The sequence below is a fragment of the Herpailurus yagouaroundi genome, unplaced genomic scaffold, assembly GCF_014898765.1.
Source record: "Herpailurus yagouaroundi ecotype Mexico unplaced genomic scaffold, PumYag 163, whole genome shotgun sequence".
NCBI lineage: Eukaryota > Metazoa > Chordata > Mammalia > Carnivora > Felidae > Herpailurus > Herpailurus yagouaroundi.
Window position 1 is genome coordinate 53,506,538 of NW_024412404.1, and position 21,245 is coordinate 53,527,782.

General features: G+C 35.4%; 1 protein-coding gene across 1 annotated transcript in view; it reads left to right on the forward strand.

Moving 5' to 3' along the window:
- The window catches only part of CCDC172 (coiled-coil domain containing 172), a 59,444-nt gene that overhangs the window by 21,022 nt on the left and 17,177 nt on the right, over nt 1–21,245 (forward strand). The window contains exons 4-5 of the mRNA XM_040486569.1: nt 3,430–3,546; nt 4,715–4,880. Coding sequence (XP_040342503.1) covers nt 3,430–3,546; nt 4,715–4,880 — 283 coding nt within the window. The remainder of the gene's footprint in view (nt 1–3,429; nt 3,547–4,714; nt 4,881–21,245) is intronic.

Here is a 21,245-nt window from a genome sequence, read left to right on the forward strand (position 1 = left end):
TCAAGAGGTACAAACTTCCAGTTATAAAATAAATAGTCATCGGGTCATAATGTACAGCGTGGTGACTATACTCAGTGATATTGTATTGCATATTTGACACTTGCTAAGAGAATAAATCTTAAAAAGTTCTCATAAGAAAAAAAAATAAGATTTAAAAAAAATTTTTTTTAACGTTTATTTATTTTTGGGACAGAGAGAGACAGAGCATGAATGGGGGAGGGGCAGAGAGAGAGGGAGACACAGAATCGGAAACAGGCTCCAGGCTCTGAGCCATCAGCCCAGAGCCCGACGCGGGGCTCGAACTCACGGACCGCGAGATCGTGACCTGGCTGAAGTCAGACGCTTAACCGACTGCGCCACCCAGGCGCCCCAGAAAATAACATTTTATAACTTTGGTGACAAATGGTAACTAGGCTTTCTCTGATGATCGTTTGGCAATGTATATAAATATCAAATCATTTTGTTGTACATTCAAAACTAATATAATATGTCAATTATACCTTAGTTAAAATTATTTTTAAGTCACAGTTTCACATTTCTTCCAGCATCTTTCAAGTTTTGATCTCCACCCATCACTTTTATAATGAAAGAGATGTTTCTGATGATGGTTTATTCTGTGAAATGACCTTGTGATCATAGCAATATGTGTGGGGTTATATTTGGATTTATTTACCTAAATTTTACACCTCAGTAAGTCTGGCTTTCAAACACAAGAATGTGAAAAATAGTTTAAGAGATTGGTTGTGATAACAGAAAGAACAAAAGGAATAATGAGAAACGCATTCTGCAAATAGGTGGCCTTGAAAAGCTATTTCAGCTTTTAAGAGTAACAACATACTTGGCCAAGAGGAACTGGGAAGATCCAAAAGTCTTTGTCCTTTTGGTTTCATTAAAATATGAAGAACTCTATTATTAATAAACCTGTGTAGCTTCTGCAACCTTAACTTATTGCTGTCTTCACCATTTGAATCAGCATATTGTGGGCATCTCCTCTTTAACCTTACTGATTTGAGCTTTCTCAGACTCTTTGCCTCTTTTTCTATTAGGCTCTTTCCTCTACCTGCCAATTCCTTTTTGTATTAAATGTTTTAATCACAGACCCTGGTAAATTTAAAAATTAGTGTTACTGTAATTTTTCTGTAGTTATTGATTCTAGGACTTTTTAAGGTTAATTTAAGGAGGAAAATGTGGAAGTAAAAGATAAAGACAGAGTGTAAGACAGAAGAGGGGAATGATGAGGAGAAGCAGGCCAATAATTTAAAAAAATATATCAAAGAAGCTGAAAAGACCTCAAAATGATAATTCCCATAGGAGTTTAGGGGAAGAGGAAATGTATAGATACATCTTTCTTACAAAGCTTTTGTTTGAATAGCTGTTTACTTTTCATTTGGGGTACATAGGTTTCGTTTTTCAGATTGTGGTAAAATATTCCAATTAAATGCCAGCTTATCTAATAGCTCACTTTAATATATTAATTTCTTAGTTCTCAACATAAGGCTTTTCTGAACTTGAATAATAAATTTGGTTATGTCATATTTAAAAAACTTTTTAACCTTGTAAGTAATATTTTCTTCATCTTTGGGTTTTACCAAAAGTCTTTCACAACAGATCAGTGGCAGAAACAACCCGAACTCAGGAATTTTGATTCTGAAGGGCATAATACCTGACACACCTTACTGGCTTAAGCCAAAATTTATCCAGCCCAGTATTTGGTCCTGGCAGTTTTTCAGGCATTCATGGTTACTGTCCAAAATAGCAGCTCTGGGAGGTAGGTGTAGACTGCAAGCAATCTTCTTTCATTAGGGTCTGATCATTTTTCTCTTTCTCAAACTTCCATACTTTGAACTTCTGCTATTGTCAGAGACTGAAGTCCCTTTTAGTTCCAGAAGTATCTCTATTACTTTGAAATAGTTCTAGTCATAATTTAGAAGAAAGGAAGCCAAAAGATCTGGATTTTCAATCCTGAGTTTGCCCATAATTCATATATTACCTTTATTAAAGAATTTCACTTTCCTGGAACTCATTTCATTCTCATTTACTAATAAATAGTAAGTGGCTCTGAAGTATTTTCATATTCTAAATAAATGTAATAGAATTCATGATCGTATTCTTGCTTGCTATTATGACCAATTTCTAGATGATTTTATAGATCTGGCCTTATGTTTTCTAATTTCTGTCTTTCTCGACAGTAAAATAACTAACTGCCCCATTCTTCCTGCCCCCAGTTTTAAAACAATTTTTTCTGAGTTTCTCTGGTCATGAAAATTACATCTCTTTCATCATTTTTGGTTGATGTCTTTCTTAAGATAGAGCTGATGAGAGCGGTACCAAGTACTGAAGGTGTGAGCAGACGTGCCATGATATTACATATATGCGACATCATATTTTCTGTTTTATTCCTGTTACTTTTTTTCTGCTACTTTTTTAGTGCCAATATTTCCAGGACATTTTAGCCATATCATTTCAAAATATCTTTCAGGCCAACCCTTTGCCTCTGGACTAGACTATTCCTAAGCTCTTTACTATTCAATATCTTCTGGGACAGAGATTTCACACCCTGTCTCTCACCTTCAGGAAATTCTTATGGCTACCGTAAATCTTGCTTTCTGCAATTTAAATTGAATTTATTTCCTTTTTCTTTCCACTGTGGAGATGGGAACAGCCCCAAACTAAAAGTGATGCTTTCTTATGAAGGCCAGTACTGAATATAGAGGAAAGATTATTTCCAGTCTGGCATCATTTTTAGCTTTTATATATTAAAACTTCCTGACTTTCACTTCAATATTCATGGTCTCAGGAGATGCTATTCTTTATGGCTCACATGAAATAATAGTTACATATCTGATATTAATGTTATTATGTCTTTTGCTAACTAGAACCAAATGAGGTACTAAAATAAAAAAATGATTTCACAAAAGCATTTGAAGGCTTTAGCAGATTTGTGTTTTTTTTAGTATAACTGTAGTCATGGGACTAGGTTTTTCCTGTGGTTTGTAGATTTTATCTCATTTTATTAGCCATACTGTATACATGTTTAATTCATCCATATCTTCCTTATAAATGATGAGAATAGAAACTTGTTCTTTAACACAAGCTGTCTTGCAACAGATTTCAGTGTGTGTAGTCAAAAAACTTTGGTACCTAAGCTAAGAAATGTGCTAGGTATTGGAAAGAAAAAAGAAAACACGTTCTCTGCCCTTGAGGGGCCTATAGTCTAATTGGGGGGAAAGATTATAAAACTTGTAATTATAGAACACTTATAAAAAATATGTGGCAGTACCTATAAAATACGATGTTTAATGTGAATTTTATTTTGTATTTAAGTGTAATACAAAATATCTTACACTATACAGATCTGTTCTATTAACTAAGGCACCTAAAATGTCTGACTAATTGTTTCATTCTGATTTCTGTTTTTTCATTTTAAAGGTTCAGCAATTCTCTGAAAAAACTTTCCTCTTACAGCTTTGGAAGATTCATGAAAATGCCTTAGAAAGACAGTGTAGTGAAATTATAAACCAGAGGAATATGCTTCTCCAAACCTTTGTAAGCCTTCAGCCGCTAAGAAATGTCTATTTCACTAACTGTATTGAAAAGTATTTAAATATACTTAGGTGTACTTTTAGAAAATTATCTGTACGCATATTGGCAGATAGTCCTGTTCAGATATGGAAAGTATTAAGTGCTATTTAAAACCAGTTGGTAGAGTAATACAGTTTGAAAGAGTTCTATTGGCAGGGATGCAATAGAGATATTATTTGCAATTATAATAAGCATTTAAAAAACGGTGAAACTGATTTGAATTGCTCAGGCTTTGAGACCTTGGTTTTAATGCTTTTGAAAGACAGAGAGGTTCACACTTTAGTCATATTACGGATGTTGGTGAAAAGATAGTTGTTATCTTTTTATCTTAAGTCAGAACCAATAGACTCAGTAGTTTTAAATGACAGGGCCAGTTTAGGAATGTGACTTATAGTTAATTGACATTTCAAAAGAAAATATGTTTTGAAATACTAAAAATATTTATCTGATTTCAGAATCAACAGACTTGGTGGTTACATATGATACGGCCAGTTTCTCAATGCAGTTCACAATCAGTGGACATTTCTTTGAAAAAATAGAAAAATACAATAATATTTAGGTTCGAGCATTGCCCAGAGTTCTTGGAAATTCTTACTTCTTCTTCATGTTGATGTTTCATAGAATGTAAGCTATTTCATAGAACTGAATTGGAAATAAATATAGAATTTTACCTTCTTTACCTATATTTAAAAAGGGTTCTTTGGATTTCCTTGTTTGTTTATTTGTCTTTTTTCTTTAGCGGTTATTCCTTTGAGTATAGATTTTTATTTTCACGTTTGGACATTTAGTTATTTTACCCAATTTCACATTGCAGTGACAGAATGACACATACGGCTCTAAGCTTAATACACAAACACAGATACAAAGATAAATAGTAGAATTTCTACATCATTAATACTCCCAAAACATTAAGGATAAAACTTCCACATGGGAATAGTTGGTTGTCATTATGTAATAGCTTCAGCTCTTTTATTAATATTGCTAGAGGAGTAAAGCACTTTGTAATAATACCAGGATATACAATTATATATTTTTGTTGTTAATAATTCCAAATGACTGCACTGTAAATCACTAAAGAAAATATTGTTACAAATTAACATCTATATTTGGTCTTTTGTTTCTGTTTTTTTAGGAGGCTACAAAGAAAAAAGTCATAGAAGAGGAGGAAAAATTTATTAAGGAAATTACAGACTTCAATAATGAGTATGAAGTAACAAAGAAAAGAGAGCTGTTGATAAAAGAAAATGTCCAGATTGAAATATCTGACTTAGAAAACCAGGCAAACATTTTGAAAAGAGGTATGAGTACAAAGCACCACCTCATTTATCTATCTGCCACTAACAAAACTAACTTATTTTGAATCGATGGGTTTTCTAGAAATTTAACTTTTTCACAAGCAATTTGGGTTATTTCATAGCTATTCCTCTACCTTTTTCTTAATTATCCTAATGAAAGTGTATCTTTTATTGCGCAGTCCCACGTTCTTTAGAAGTAAGTGTGACAAGAGCATTTAGTCATTCATTCAAGAAGCAAATATCTATTTACTCTCTGTTGCGTGATAGGCACTGTTCTAGGTCATCAGGATATAAAACTAAAAAGTGGAACAATCAAATATGGAAGCAGATATTTATAGTACAATGTGATAGACGCTATAATAGGGATAGGACTGGTGCAGTGATCCTCATTTACCATCAGTACAATTTAAACTAGGAAACAAGGTTACACAGTGGAGTGGGGAGAATTTCATTTCAGGAACATTATATGGTTATTGCAATCTGTGATAAGATTCTGAGCTAAAGTCATTGCCAAGGAGAAGAGAGTGTGAATTAAAGAGATGTGTAGGAATAATGACAGGACTTTATCACTGATAAATGTGAATAGAAATAGGGGAAGTCGGGGATGAATCATAGTTTTCAAACTTCAGAGATTGGGTAGAATATGGTACCAGGAGGAAGAGCAGAGGTAGAGAAAGAAGCCTGTTGGAACTATAGCCTTTTCTGGACAAAAAGATTGAGTTTTGTTTCAGGCATTTTTAGTTGGAGATACCTATGAAATATACAGAGGGAGATGCCCAAGTGGCAAGGGAAAATTTGGTTGTGAAGCTAGTAAAAGATCAGAGCTAGAGTATTAGGCTTGGGACTGAATCCAGAGGAGTTTGTGACCTCATTCAGAGAAAATATGTAGAGAGAACATAGATGAGGAGTGAAGACCAAAGCCAGAAACTGGGAAAGCATAACATTTAGGAAAAGAAAGAAGAATGAGGACAGAGTAGTCAAAGACGGCAAGAGGAGAACCAGCAGAGAGTAATATTTTGGAAACCAAAAGCAAAAAATGTTTTCCTCAAATTAGTGGAAATCAAAATAGGATGTTAATCTGACGATCAGATGTCAAGAGCAGTATCGTAGAGGAAGACTGGTAGTAATAGATTGGAGTCAATGGGAATTGAGGAAATAGAGAATGAAAATATAAATGATATTCAATGGGAAATTAGTTTTTAATGGAAGCCTTTCTAAAATGTATTCTTACTTTGATGACTTTAGTAGGTGGAGAATAATAAACACATTTAACTTTTTTATTGACTTGGAGCTATCAATATGAATAATTTATTATTTTCTTTGCATGTGACAACTATTATTTTAATTACTATTTATTGGGCTTATACTGTATAACAATCATCATCATCCTAAAGATTATAAATGCTAATGTCATGTTGATTTAATTTAAATCTTAATTTCACCATTTAATAATTGTGTGATTTGGGGCAACATATTTAACATTTCTTTGGCTCAGCCTCCCCATCTGTAAAGATGGGGGTTAGTAGTAATGACCTTAACAAAGATTGTTGTGAGAATTCAATGAAATAATACTGAAGCACATAGAATGCTGCCTGGCACATAGTTAAGCCCTCAGAAAATGTGGTGATTATACTTTTTAATCTCATTTTATAGATGAAGGAAATAAGGTTCTCAGAGATGAATTACTTTGGGTAGAGAATATAGGACAGAGGCACACATCTGGGAAGCTTTAAAAAATATTAAATGTTTGAATCTCATCCCAGACCTATTGAATCAGAATCTTTGTGGGAGAGGATAGGGAACATAACTTTTTTATAAGTCCCTTAGGTGATATTGATGTGTACTATTCAATAACTACAAGTGTAGAATATAAAGTTAAATAGATACATACTCTAACTTTCTGTGAGAAGTAATGGATATCACCAGTTCTATTCAACATAATATTAGAAATTTTAGCCGAATCAACTAGGCAAGAAAAGGAAATGAAAGGCATCCAAATTGGAAAGCAAGAAGTAAAATGTTGTCTGTGCCCAGATGATATGCTCGTATATATAGAACAACTAGGGATACCACACACACACACACACACACACACACACACACAAAAACCTGCTAGAGCTAATAAATAAATACAGCAAAGTTGAAGTATGCAAAATCAACACAGAAAAGTAAGTTGCATTTCTATGTATGAGCAATAGATGATCCAAAAAGGAATTTTTTTTAAATTACATTTATAATAAATCCAAAAGAATAAATACTTAGGAGGTGAAATTTAACCAAAGAGGTGAAAGACTTGTGTGCTGAAAACCATATAAAACTTTGCTCAAAGGAATTAAAGAAGTCCTAAGTAAATGGAAAGACATCCCATATCATGGATTGGAAAACTTAACATTGTTAAATGACATTATTACCCAAACTGATCTATAGATTCAATGTAATCCCTAGCAAAATTCCAACAGCATTATTTTCGTGAATAGAAAAACCCATTGTAAAATTCATATAGATTCCTAAAGAATCCCAAAAAGCCAAAACTGTCTTGAAATATAAAAATGAACAATAAAGTTGGAGGATTCACACTTTCTGATTTCAAAACTTACTAAAGTGCTGCAGTAATCAAAATGGTGGTACTAGAATAAGGACAGACATATAGAAAAACGGGATAGAATAGAGAACTCAAATATAAACCCTCATGTATGTGGTGAAATTACTTTTAATAAGAGTGCCAAGACTATTCAATGGAAAAGTACAGTCTTTTCAAGAAATGGTACAGGGAAAACTAGATACCACATGCAAAAGATGAAGTTAGGCCCTTCCCTTACACAATATACAAAAATTAGCTAAAATGGACCAAAGTCTTAAGCTTATGAAGTAAAACAATAAACCTTTTAGAAGAAATCATATAGGAAACACTTCGTCATATTGGAATTGGAGATGATTTCTTGGATACCAAAAATACAGGCAACAAAAGAAAAAAATACATAGGTTGTATTTCATTAAAATAAAGATCTTTTGTATATCAGAAGACACTATCAAGAGAATAAAAAACAAAACTCTCAGAAATAATGGGTTGTGTTTTCTTATGGAAGAAGATATTTGCAAATCCTATCTTTGATAAGGGATTAATATCCAGAATATTTTTAAGTAGTCTCTGCACCCAATGTGAGGCTCAAACTCCTGACCCCGAGATCAAGAGTCACATGCTGTATCAACTGAGTCTGCCAAGTGCCCTTAGTGTCCAGAATATATGAAGAACTACAGCTCAACACTAGGAAAATAACTCAATTAAAAAATGGGCAAAGGACTTGAATAAACATTTCTCCAAAGATATGGCCAGTATGCACATGAAAAGATGTTCAACGTGACTAGTCATTAGAGAAATGGAAATCAAAACCATAATGAGATACCACTTCACGCCTATTAGGATGGCTATTATCAAAACAAATCAGAAGTCTCCACAATATGATATTCACAATGTTCAGGATGCAATCCAAAATCACTCGACCTCTGAAGAATCCGTGAAATGTGACCTAGTATCAGAAGAAAACCATGAGATGCCAAACTCACAGTGATCTAGATATTGGAATTATCAAATATTTTATAGCAGCTATTATTGAGCTATGCTCAACGAATAAAGGAAAATGCACTTGCAACAGATGAAAAGACAGGTAATCTCAGTGGAGAAATAGAAAATGTAAAAAAAAAAAGAACATTTTAGAATGTCACAATACATTATCTGAAATAAAAATGTCACTGATAAATGAGGAGTTAAGATGGTGGAGAAGTAGGGGGACCCTGGACTTTCCTAGTCCCTCAAATTCAGCTGTGTTGAGGTCAGATCACTTAGAGCACCCAGGAAGTCGATCTGCAGACTGGCAGAAGGATCTCCCAGGTTGGAGGGAGACAGTGTGGTAGTTGCGAGGTACATCGAAGTGAATTGGGGGGAGAGGAAAACAGCACTCCTGAACCCTTTTCGTGGAGAGACGAAAGGGAGACTAAGAGGGGTTAAGAGAGTGCGGCATCAGTTTGCACGAGAGGAAAACCTCTGTGGACAACAGACTGCGGAGTGAGAAGTACTGAGTGTTGCAGGGTTCTTTTTGCAAACGGTCTTCAGAGCTCAAAATCTGAGGCTTTGGAAGTGCCTTTCTCCAGAGTGGAGCTGTGTTGCAAGCTCCTGCGGGGAGGGAGCTGGCCCCAGACTGCAAAGCATAGTGTAGAGATCTCTGGGGTGCATTAAGAGAGAACTTTCCCTTCCTGGAGTACTTTTGGAAGAGGGCATATTGCCTCCCCAAGGACAAAAGACCCTGAAGGTGCCGGCAAAAGCCCTTTCAACAGTAGGGGACAGAGGTGCACCCAGAGGGAATACAACCTTTGCTGCTTTTAGCAGTACTATACCATAGATTCCACAGATTGCACAGGTGTAGGCCTGATTTTCAGGGGCAAAGAACTTCTCAGTGTGGAGAAACTCTATTCTAGAGAAGGGGGCTGGGTCTGAAGAGCCAGGGACTTTAAGACTTGAGTTTTGAATCCCAGCCTCACACCAAAGAAAAAATGCAGGAGAGTTGTGGTGCAGGGTGAGTCGACTGCCCTCACAATTCTGTGAGGGCTGCCTGAACAGTAGGGGGTGTGACATCCCCAGCCAAGGGATGAGAGATTGAGGTGGTGCCATTCCCCCCCCCATTATCAACAAGACGGGACTTCAGAGTGCAACACAGTGGCCCCCAGTGGAGGTGGGACCCACTTAACACCAAACCCTATCCCCCTATGCCTGGCAATCACTTATTCACTGAGGTAAGACTGATGCTGAGCCAATGCAGCAGGCTTCTCTTCCAGAAGACCAGAGCAGCCAGCACCCTGCGTGAACCAAGAATACTGAAAATCGAATGCTTCAAAACAGCATCTGCAGTTCTGGTGGAAACAGGATCAGACTTACTTTTATTCTTTCTTTTTCTTTTTTTTCATTTGGAATCAGGTTCATGTGTCTTGTTCGTTTTTTAAATTTCCTTTTCTTGTTTTAGGATCAAGCTTCTTTTTTTTCTTTTCTTCTTTTCTTACCTCCCCCCTTCTTTTTTTTTGGAATCAGCCTTATAGTTTGTTGTTGTTGTTGTTGTTGTTTTTACATTTTGTTGTTGTTGTTGTTCCCTTTCCTTTTATCTTTTTTGGAGATCAGGGTTTTCTTTCCGTTTTTTTTTCCAAACAAATTAAAGCACATTTTAATGACCAAATGAAAGCTCACCTAAAGGTCCAAACACCCCACACAGCAAGTAAGGAAGAACTCTGTGGAGTACTGGCCAGTGGGAAAAAGCAGGCAAAGCACAACAGCACAGTGCACACAGCTTACATCAGAAACACTTCCTGAAGTGCCAGGTTCTGAAGTGTATGAGCCCTTTTGAATATAGCATTACTCTCAGGTTCAGGAAATATAACAAGCATTTAAAACATGTAGAAGACAGAAACTTAGCCAAATGACAAGACAGAAGAAGTCTCCCCAAAAGAAAGGTCAAGAAGAAATTACAGCCAGAGACTTGCTCAGAACAGACATAAGCAATATATCTGAACAAGAATTTAGAACAATAGTCATAACTACTAGATGGGCTTGAAAAAAAAACATAGAAGACACCAGAGAAACCCTTGCTGCAGAGATCACAGACCTAAAAATTAGCTGAAATCAGAAATGCTATAACTGCGATGCAAAACCAACTGGATACAGTCACAATGAGGGTTGAAGAAACAGCAGAGAATAAGTGATACAGAAGACAAAATTGTGGAAAATAATGGAGCTAAAAAGAAAAGGGAAAGGAAACTTACCATGAGGGGTGATTTAGAGAACTTAGTGATTCCATAAAATTAAACAATATCCATATCATAGGAATCCCAAAAGAGGAATGGTGGTAAAAGGAGGCATAAGGTTTATTTGAACAAATTATAGCTGAGAACTTTCCTAATCTGGGGGAGGAAACAGGTATTCAGGTCCACGAGGCACAGAGAACTACCCCCAAAACCAACAAAAACAAGTCAACACCATGATATATCATAGTGAAACTTGCAAAATACAAAGATAAAGAGAGAAGTCTGAAAGCAGCTAAGGACAAAAGGTCCTTAACCTACAAGGGTAGACCCATAAGGTTAGCAGACCACTGAAACTTGTCAGGCCAGAAGGGAGTGGCAGGAAACATTAAATGTGCTAAATTAATTCAGCAAGGCTGTCATTCAGAATAGAAGGAGAGATAAAGAGTTTCCCAAACAAACAAAAACTAAAGGAGTTCATGACCACTAAACCAGCCCTACAAGAAATTTTGGGGGGGCTCTTTGAGTGGAGAAAAAAAAAGACCAAAGCAACAGATACTTCAAAGGACCAGAGAATATCACCAGAAACACCAACTCTACAGGTAACACAATGGCACTAAATTCTTATCTTTCATTATCACTCTGAATATAAATAGACTAAATGCTGCAGTGAAAAGACATAGGATATCAGAATGTAAAAAAACAAAAACAAACAAACAATAAATAAGATCCATCTATATGCTGCCTACAAGAGATTCATTTTAGACCTAAAGACATGTGCAGATGGAAAGTGAAGGGATGGAAAAACATCTACCCGTCAACTATATATTAAAACAAAGACTGTAACAAGAGATGAAGAAGGGCATTATATAATTAAGGCATCTATCCATCAAGAAGATCTCACAATTTTAAGTATTTATGCCTCCAACTTAGAGAACCCAAATACATAAATCAGTTAACAACAAACATAAGGGCATTGATAATAATGCCATAATAGTAGGAGACTTTAATGTCCCATTTACAACAATGGACCGATCATCCAAGCAAAACAATGACTTTGAATGACACACCAGACCAGATTGACTTAACAGGTATTCAAACCATTTCATTCTAAAGCAGCAGAATACACATTCTTCTTGAGTGCCCATGGAACACTCTCCAAAATAGATCACATACTGGATCACCAATCAGCCCTCAACAGGTACAAAAAGATTGAGATCACAACACTATGAAACTTGAAATCAACCACAAGAAATAATTTAGAAAGCCCTCAAATACACAGAGGTTAAAGAACATCCTACTAAAGAATGAAGGTTTAACCAGGAAATTAAAGAAATTAAAAAAAAATACCTGGAAGCAAATGAAAATGAAAAATGACAGTTTAAACACTGGGATGCAGCAAAGACAGTCCTCAGAGGAAAGTATATTGCAATTCAGGCCTATCTCAAGAAGCAAGAAAGGTCCCAAATACAAAATCTAACCTTACACCTACAGGAGCTCAGAAAGGAAGAGCAAATAAAGCCTAAATACAGAAAAAAAAACCCCGGGGGGGGGGATAATAAAGATTAGAGCAGAAATAAATGATAGAAACAAACAAACAAAAACAACTAGCAGAACAGGTCATGAAACTATGAGCTGGTTCTTTGAAAAATAAACAAAATTGATAAACCCCTAGCCAGACTTATCAAAAAGCAAGGACCTAAATAGATAAAATCATGACTGAAAGAGGAGAGATCACAACCAACACCACAGAAATGCAATTTTAAGAGAATACTGTGAAGGGGCGCCTGGGTGGCGCAGTCGGTTAAGCGTCCGACTTCAGCCAGGTCACGATCTCGCGGTCCGTGAGTTCGAGCCCTCATCAGGCTCTGGGCTGATGGCTCAGAGCCTGGAGCCTGTTTCCGATTCTGTGTCTCCCTCTCTCTCTGCTCCTCCCCCGTTCATGCTCTGTCTCTCTCTGTCCCCCCAAAATAAATAAATAAATAAATAAATAAATAAACGTTGAAAAAAAAAAGAATACTGTGAAAAATTATATGCAAACAAACTGGGAAATCTGGAAGAAATGGACACATTCCTAGAAACATACAAACTACTAAAACAAACAGGAAGAAATGGAAAATTTGAACAGACCCATACCCAACAAAGAAATTCAATCAAAATTCAAAGATCTCCCAACAAACAAGAGTCCTGGGCCAGATGGCTTCCCAGGGGAATTTTACCGGACATTTAAAGAAGAGTTAATACCTATTCTTCTCAAACTGTTCCAAAAAAAAGAAAAGAAAAGAAAAGAAAAAAGAAAAGAAAAGAAAAGAAAAGAAAAAAGAAATGGAAAGAAAGTTTCCAAACTGATTCTATAAAGCCAGCTTTTCCTCGATTCCAAAACTAGATAAAGACTCCACTAAAAAGAGAATTACAGGCCAATATCCCTGATGAATCTGTATGAAAAAATTCTCAACAAGATACCAGCAAATCAAATTCCACAGTGCATTAAAAGAATTATTCACCATGATCAAGTGGGATTCATTCCTGGGCTGCAGAGCTCATTCAATATTCACAAATCAATCAACATGATGTACTACATTAATAAGAAAGGATAAGAACCATAGGAACCTCTCAATAGATGCAGAAAAAACATTTGACAAAATACAGCATCCTTTCTTGATAAAAAACTTCAAGAAAGGATAGAAGAAACATGTATCCACATCATAAAGTCCATATATGAAAGACCCACAGCTAATATCATTCTCAGTGGAGAAGATTGAGAGCTTTCCCCCTAAGGTCAGGAACACAACAAGGATGTCCACTCTCACCAGTCTTTTTCAACATAGTACTGGCAGTCCTAGCCTCAGCAGTCAGACCACAAAAAGAAATAAAAGACATACAAATTGGCAAAGAAGAAGTCAAACTTTCACTTTTTGCAGATGACATGATACTCTACATGGGAAACCCAAAAGACTCCACCAAAAAACTGCTAGAACTGATACATGAATTCACCAAAGTCTCAGGATACAAAATCAATGTACAGAAATTGGTTGCGTTTCTATACACCAATAATGAAGCAGCAGAAACAGAAATTAAGGAATCTATCCCATTTACAATTGCACTAAAACCATAAGATAACTAGGAATAAACCTAATCAAAGAGGTAAAAGATTTGTATGCTGAAAACTATAGAAAGCTTATGAAATAAATTGAAGAAGACACAAAGAAGTAGAAAAACATTACATACTCATGGATTGGAAGAACAAGTATTGTTAAAATGTCTATACTACCCAAAGTAATCTATACATTCAGTGAAATCCGTATCAAAATAACACCAGAATTCTTCACAGAACTAGAACAAACAATTCTAAAATTTGTATGGAACCAGAAAAGACCTGAATAGTCAGAGTATTGTTGAAAAAGAAAACCAAAGCTGGACGCATCACAATTCCAGACGTCAAGGTGTATTACAAAGCTGTAATCATCAAGATAGTATGGTACTGGCACAAGAACAGACAAATAAATCAATAGAACAGAAGAGAGAACCCAGAAATAGACCCATAAATGTATGGCCAACTAATCTTTGACAAAGCAGGAAAGACAGCCAATGGAAAAAAGATGGTCTCTTCAAATTATGCTGGGAAAACTGGACAGTGACATGCAGAATAATGAAACTAGACAACTTTTTTACACCATACACAAAAATAAATTAAAAATGGATAAAAGACCTAACTGTAAGACAGGAAATCATCAAAATCATGCAGGAGAAAACAGGCAGCAACCTCTCTGACCTTGGCACAGTAACTTCTTACTAGTCCTGTCTCAAGAAGCAAAACTGAGCTATTGGGACCTCCTCAAGATTAAAAGCTTATGCACAGTGAAGAAAACAATCAACAAAACTAACATGCAACTGACAGAATGGGAGGAGATATTTGCAAATGACATATTGGGTAAAGGGTTAGTATCCAAAACCTATAAAGAACGTATCAAACACAACACCCAAAGAACAAATAATCCAGTAAAGAAATAGACAGATGACATGAATAGACACTTTCCCAAAGAAGATATCCAGATAGCTAACAGACACATGAAAAGGTGCTCAACATTACTCATCATCAGGGAAATACAAATCAAAATCACAATGAGATACCACCTCACACCTGTCAGAATGGCTCAAATCAGGAACTCAGGAAACAACAGACGTTGGCAAGGATGCAGAGAAAGGGGAACATTTTTGCACCGTTGGTGGGAATGCAAAGTGGTGCAGCCACTCTGGAAAACATTATGAATGTTCCTCAAAAAGTTAAAAATAGAAATACCCTATGACACAGCAATTGCACTACGAGGTATACAATGGATACAAAAGTGCTGATTCGAAAGGGCACATGCACCCCAATATTTATAGCAGCAGTATCAACAATAGCCAAATTATGTGAAGAGCCCAAATATACATTGACTGATGAATCAATAAAGAAGACATGGTATGTATGTACAATGGAATATTACTCATATATAAAAAAATGAAATCTTGCCATTTTCAACAGCATGGATGGAACTAGAACGAATTATGCTAAGTGAAATTAAGTCAGAGAAAGACAAACATCATATGATTGCACTCATATGTGGAATTTAAGAAACAAAACAGGTGAACATAGAGAGAAAAGAAAAATAAGATAAAAGTAGTGAGGAAGGGGGCGCCTGGGAGACTCGGTTGGTTAAGCATCTGACTCTTGATTTTGGCTCAGTTCATGATCTCAGGGTTCATGGTTTGAGCCCTGTGCTGGGCTCTGTGCTGGCAGTGCAAAGCCTGCCTAAGATTCTCTCTCTCTCCCTTTCTGTCTCTGCCCCTCCCCACTCAGGATAAATAAATAAACTTGGGGAAAAAAAAAAAAAGAGGGAGGCAAACCATACCAGAGCCTTAAATACAAACTGAGGGTTGCTGGAGGGAGGTGGGTGGGTGGATGAGCTAAATGGGTGATGGGCATGAAGGAGGGCACTTCTTGGGATGAGCACTGGGTGTTAAATGTAAATGATGAATCACAGGTTCTACCCCTGAAACCAATACTACATGGCATGTTAGGTAACTTGAATTTCAATAAATTAATTTAAAAAATAAAAATAGAAAATAAAAATGATAAAATGAGGATAATATTACCTAAAAAAATGTCTCTAAATGAGCTTAATAGCAGAATGGAGCTTATAGAAGAACCAGTGAACATGAAGATAGATTGATAGAAATTGTCCGATCTGGAAAAGCAAAGAAAAATTAAAATGAAACAAAAAAAAAAAAATAGAAACTTAGGGACTTGTGGGACAGTTTTAAAAGGTCTAACATTCATGTAATTGGAGTCTCTGAAGGAGAAGAGAGAGAATTAGCAGAAAATATATTTGAAGAAATCATGGCAGAAAATTTCTTAAATTTTCTAACAGACTGTAATTTACATATTCGAGAAAATAGCAAACCCAAACTGGATAAATTCAAAGAAATCCAGGCCTAGTCACATAATAATAGTCAAACAGTTGAAAAGCCAAAGATAAAGAGAAAATCTTGAAAACAGAGAACAATAAATCTAATGACTATGTACCTGTCAGTAGAAATGATGAAGTCAAGCAGACAGTGGAATAACATCTTGAAAATATTGAAAGAAAATTTTCTCTATCCAGTGAAAATATCCTTCAAAAGTGAAGTTACAATAAAGACATTTTCAGATAAATAAAAATTAAGGAAATCCAATGCCATCATGATTCAACAAGATATGCTAAAGGAAGTCCTATAAGTAGAAGCAAAAATGACACTAGAGAGAAACTCAGATCATAATGAATTAAAATAATCAGAAATTGCAAATATAAAGAAATATAAATACCTATTTTTTCTCTTGATTTTAAAAAATGCATATGATTGCTTAAAGCAAATAATATATCATCTTGTGGAATTTATAATGTATGTAGAGACGATTTGTATACATGTGTGTCACTTGCATAGCAAGTGACAGCTATAGCAAAGGACTGGAAAGGGAGACTGGTAAATGGATCATTACAGTCCTATATAACTCTAAGAAAACCAGGAATAGAAGGGAACTTTCTCAACCTAATAAAGAACCTGTATGAAAAGCCTACAGCTACTATTACACTTAATGATGAAATATTGAACACCAATATTATACATAATGGTGACATATTAAATACTTTTCCACAAAGATTGAGAATAAAGTGAGGATGCCCATTCTTATCACTTCTATTCAATATGGCCCTGGATGTCCTAATAATTTTAACCATTTCAATGAGGCAAGAAGAAGGAAAGGTATAAAGATCAGAAAGTATAAAAATAAAATTGCCTCTATTTAAGGTTACATGATTATATAGAAAATTATAAGGAATTTACAAAATAATTACCAAAATTAGTAAGTTAATATAATAAGGTTATAGACTACAAGGTATATGTTTTAAAATCACTTGAATTTTTATATACTAACAGCAAACAATTGCAAAGTGGAATAAAAATACCATTTAAACAGAATCAAAAAAACAAAATAGAAACAAATTTAACAAAAGACATCAGGGATTTCTACACTGTAAACCACAGAGCACTGCTGATAGAAATTAAGGAAGACCTAAATAAATACATCTATCATGTTCATGGATTAGAAAACTCAATTTTGTTAATAGAACAGTTCTCTTCAAATTTATCATAGGTTCAAGAGAATCTCAGTAAAAATCCCATCAAATTTTATTATGCCTTGGATGCTGATTCTAATATTTATATGGAAATGCAAATTACTTCGGATAGCCAAAACAATTTTTTAAAAGAACAAAATTCAGGGATCTATACTCCCTGATTTCAAATTTTGCTAAAAAGGTATAGTAACCAAGATAATGTGTCATTGGCTTAAAAATAGGCACATATGTACCACTGGAATGAAGGAGTCCAGAAATAGCCTTCTGCATAGAGGGTCAATTGATTTTCAACAAAGGTAGCATGGCAATTCCAGGGAGAAAGGACAGTCTTTTCAGTAAATGGTGCTGAGACTATTGGACATCTGTTGTGAAACAATTATTCTTAAATCTTCACGCCATATTAAATTAACTCAGAATGAGCATACACCTAAAGATGAAAGCTAAAATTATGAAACTTCTAGAAGAAAACATAATAGGAAATCTTTGCCATCTTGGGATAGGCAATGAGATGAGACACAGAAACGTGAACCATAAAAGAAAAAACAATTACATTGGATTTAAATTTGAAAAAACACTATTAAGAAAATCAAAAGACAAACCAGAGGCTTGGATAAAATCTTTGCAATACGTATATCTGCCATTGTACTGTTATCTAGAATATAATGAACCCGTACAAGTTAATAAGGTAACACAACTGATTATGAAAGAGGAAAGAGATTTGAACTTCACAAAAGGGCATACACTGATAACCAATGACATATGGAAAGATATTCAATATCTTTAGTCTTCAGGAAAATACAAATTTAAACCACAATGCAATATCACTGTACATTCATTTAATTAAAATTAAAAAGACTGGTCATATCAAGTGTTGGCAAGAATGTGGAGCATCTGGAATTCGTATAGTAGTGATGGGAATGTGAAATAAATGGTACACACTTTGAAAAATTATTTTGCAGTTTCTTAAAACATTAAGCATACATTTACTGTATGACCCAGTCATCCTACAACTAGATACACCAACAAATTGAAACATATGTCCACACTAACTTTTTAGTAACTTTATTCACAATAGCCAAAAACTTAACATAACTTAAATGTCCATTAGGACGTAAATGGATAAACAAAATTGGTATATCCATGCCGTAGGAATACTCAGTGATGTAAAAAATAACAAATCTGCTCATAGACATCATGGATGCATCTCAAAATGATATTGTTAGTGAAAGAAGCTAGATACGGAAGAACACACACTACGTACAATGCAAACTGTGTGTGACAACAAGCAGGCATGTAACAAGTCAACCAGTGGTTGCCTGGGTGAGAATGAGTAAATTGAAAAGCAGCAGAGGAAGCTTTAGGAATTGATAGGAAGTGTATGTACAATTTCTTGATTGTGGCAGTGGTTTCATGAGTGTATTGTGACAGCCAAAACTCATAGAATTGTATGCTGTAAATGGATGTACTTTCTGTAAATTGTTCGTGTATAAAAATGGTGAAGAAAAAAGTCCTTGATACCACAGATACTGTAGGAGCCCTGTATTTTGTATCCTTTCTTCCAGAAATATGAATTTATTTTAATAGATTTGCCTCCATGGTACCTGGACCAAAGACCAATGCTGTTGGTCTTTGTACTTTCACAAAGCCTGTCTCTAAGTATTTTTTAACATTTTTACATGAGACTTTAAACTCTGTAATGGCAGGACTTTGTTTTATTTAATGCTCTGTCTCCAACACTATGAAAGAGATAATTATGAATTAATGACTGCTTCAAAAGGAGAAGTACAAAATGGTGTGAGAACATATATATATAATAAGGGAACTTAATGTGAACTAGGAGTTGAGGAAGATCTCTCTGAGCAAGTGACGTCCAGACTGAAGTCTGAGGCCGATAGAGATTAGCCAAGTGACAGATCTGAGTGTAAATGTTGAAAAGTTGTGTCTATAAGTCAAAAGTGCTGAGAGAGGTTTGGCTGGAACTGTTAAATTTGAGTGTCACCCAGGAAAAATGTATTGAAAGAAAATAATAGAACCCAGGATTTTCAAAGCAAGGAAAAGGAAACGGCAAAGAACAATGTAAGAGGTAGGCAGGAAACATTACTGTGTGACAACGAATTCACCTACAGGAGGGAGTGATCAACCCACATTACTTGCTGCCAAACTGTCACCCATAAGGACTAAGAAGCAGCAAGAGGAGGTCCCTGGTGAGCTTTAGAGAAAGCAACAGATGGAGGAAGTAAGAAAGTGCAGAAACCCTGTCAGGATGAGCACTGGGTATTGTATGGAAACCAGTTTGACAATAAATTTCATAAAAAGAGGAAGGAAGGAAGGAAGGAAGGAAGGAAGGAAGGAAGGAAGGAAGGAAGGAAGGAAGAAAAAAGAAAGAAAAAGAAAGAGAGAAAGAAAAAAAGAAAGAAAGAAGGAAAGAAATAAAAAGAAAGAAAGAGAAAGAAAGAAAGAAAGAAAGAAAGAAAGAAAGAAAGAAAGAAAGAAAGAAAGAAAGAAAGAAGGAAAGAAAGAACCAGGTCGTAAGACGGGTTGAGCAGTGGCAGCAGAGGAAATGGCAATCATGAGTGCACACAAGTCCTTGAAGCGAAGTTTCTCTGGAGAAGACAGAGTCCAGTAACCTAGAGGGGTATGAGGTCAATGGAGGGTTTTTACTGGGGAAGTGTTTTTTTGAGACGGGAGATATTTGAATATATTAAATGTTGATGGATCAAAACCCATGGAGAAGTAGAGTTGAAAATTCAAGAGAGAAGCTCTATCATCCTATGATCTAGACTCAGGAATTGGGTAGCATCACTTCTACCTCATTCCGTTTATTCAAAACAGATCACTGAGGTCGGCCCACACTCAAGTGGAGGGGATTAGACTCAACTTCTTTTTTTTTTCAGGTTTGTTTGTTCATTTGTTCGTTTATTGATTGATTGAGACAGACAGTGCAGGAGGGACAGAGAGAGGAGAGAGACAGAATCCCAAGCAGTCTCCGCATCGTCAGTGTGCACTTCTCAGTTCCCAGAGAAGATAGGAAAGTGCACAGGTAGAAGGACTGGTGGTGATTTCAGAAGAAAACAAAACAAAATAAAAATAAAAATCAAGAAACAACCAACATGACCATCAATAAGGGCCTCTCACTATCTGAGTATATATCTCCCTATACTTCTGTGACTATATTTGTGTGGCAAAATCTAGTGAAGAAACTGCTAGATCAGAAGAAAATATTAAGGGAGTCAATGCCAAATTATACTCCTTAGAGCACTGAATTAATTAATTTTCCTACCAAGTCTATAAGTGAGTGCCTGTTTTCCTATATTATTATCCTATACCATTACCAGTCTGGGCATTATCGCTGACCTTAATCTTTGCCAATCTGACAGGTAAAAATGTTATTTTATGTGTTGGTTTAATTAGCATTTCCTTGATTTTTGCATGATGTTGAATTTCTTTCTCTGAATTTATTGACTGCTTATATTTTTATTGTCCTGTGAACAGTCTGCTCATATTCTTTGTTCATTTTTCTGCACTTTTGTTCTTACTGATTTATATGAGTACATTAAGGAAGTTGGCTACTAATTTAGTGTCATGTGCTAGAAATTTTGTGTCCTGATTTATTGTTTACCTTTTGAAAAATTAGGTGAATCTTAAAGAATGAATTGGAATTTACCGTGGGAATAAAGAGAGAAAAGGCATTCTAGGTAGAAAAAATAGTATTACCAATACTATGGAGGTTTGTAGCCATATAGTGAGTACTGGGGAATGCTATTTTAAATATGCTTTAGTTATGAAGGGTAGAGTTTTCTTACTATCCTATTTGGAATCTTGTTTTACTTAGTGATATTACATTCTTTGGAATTATCTCTTGGTGGTCCAACCACCAACTAATTCCTTTGTACCTGGTTGTTGCTTAATGAATCCTGGTCAGTTTACT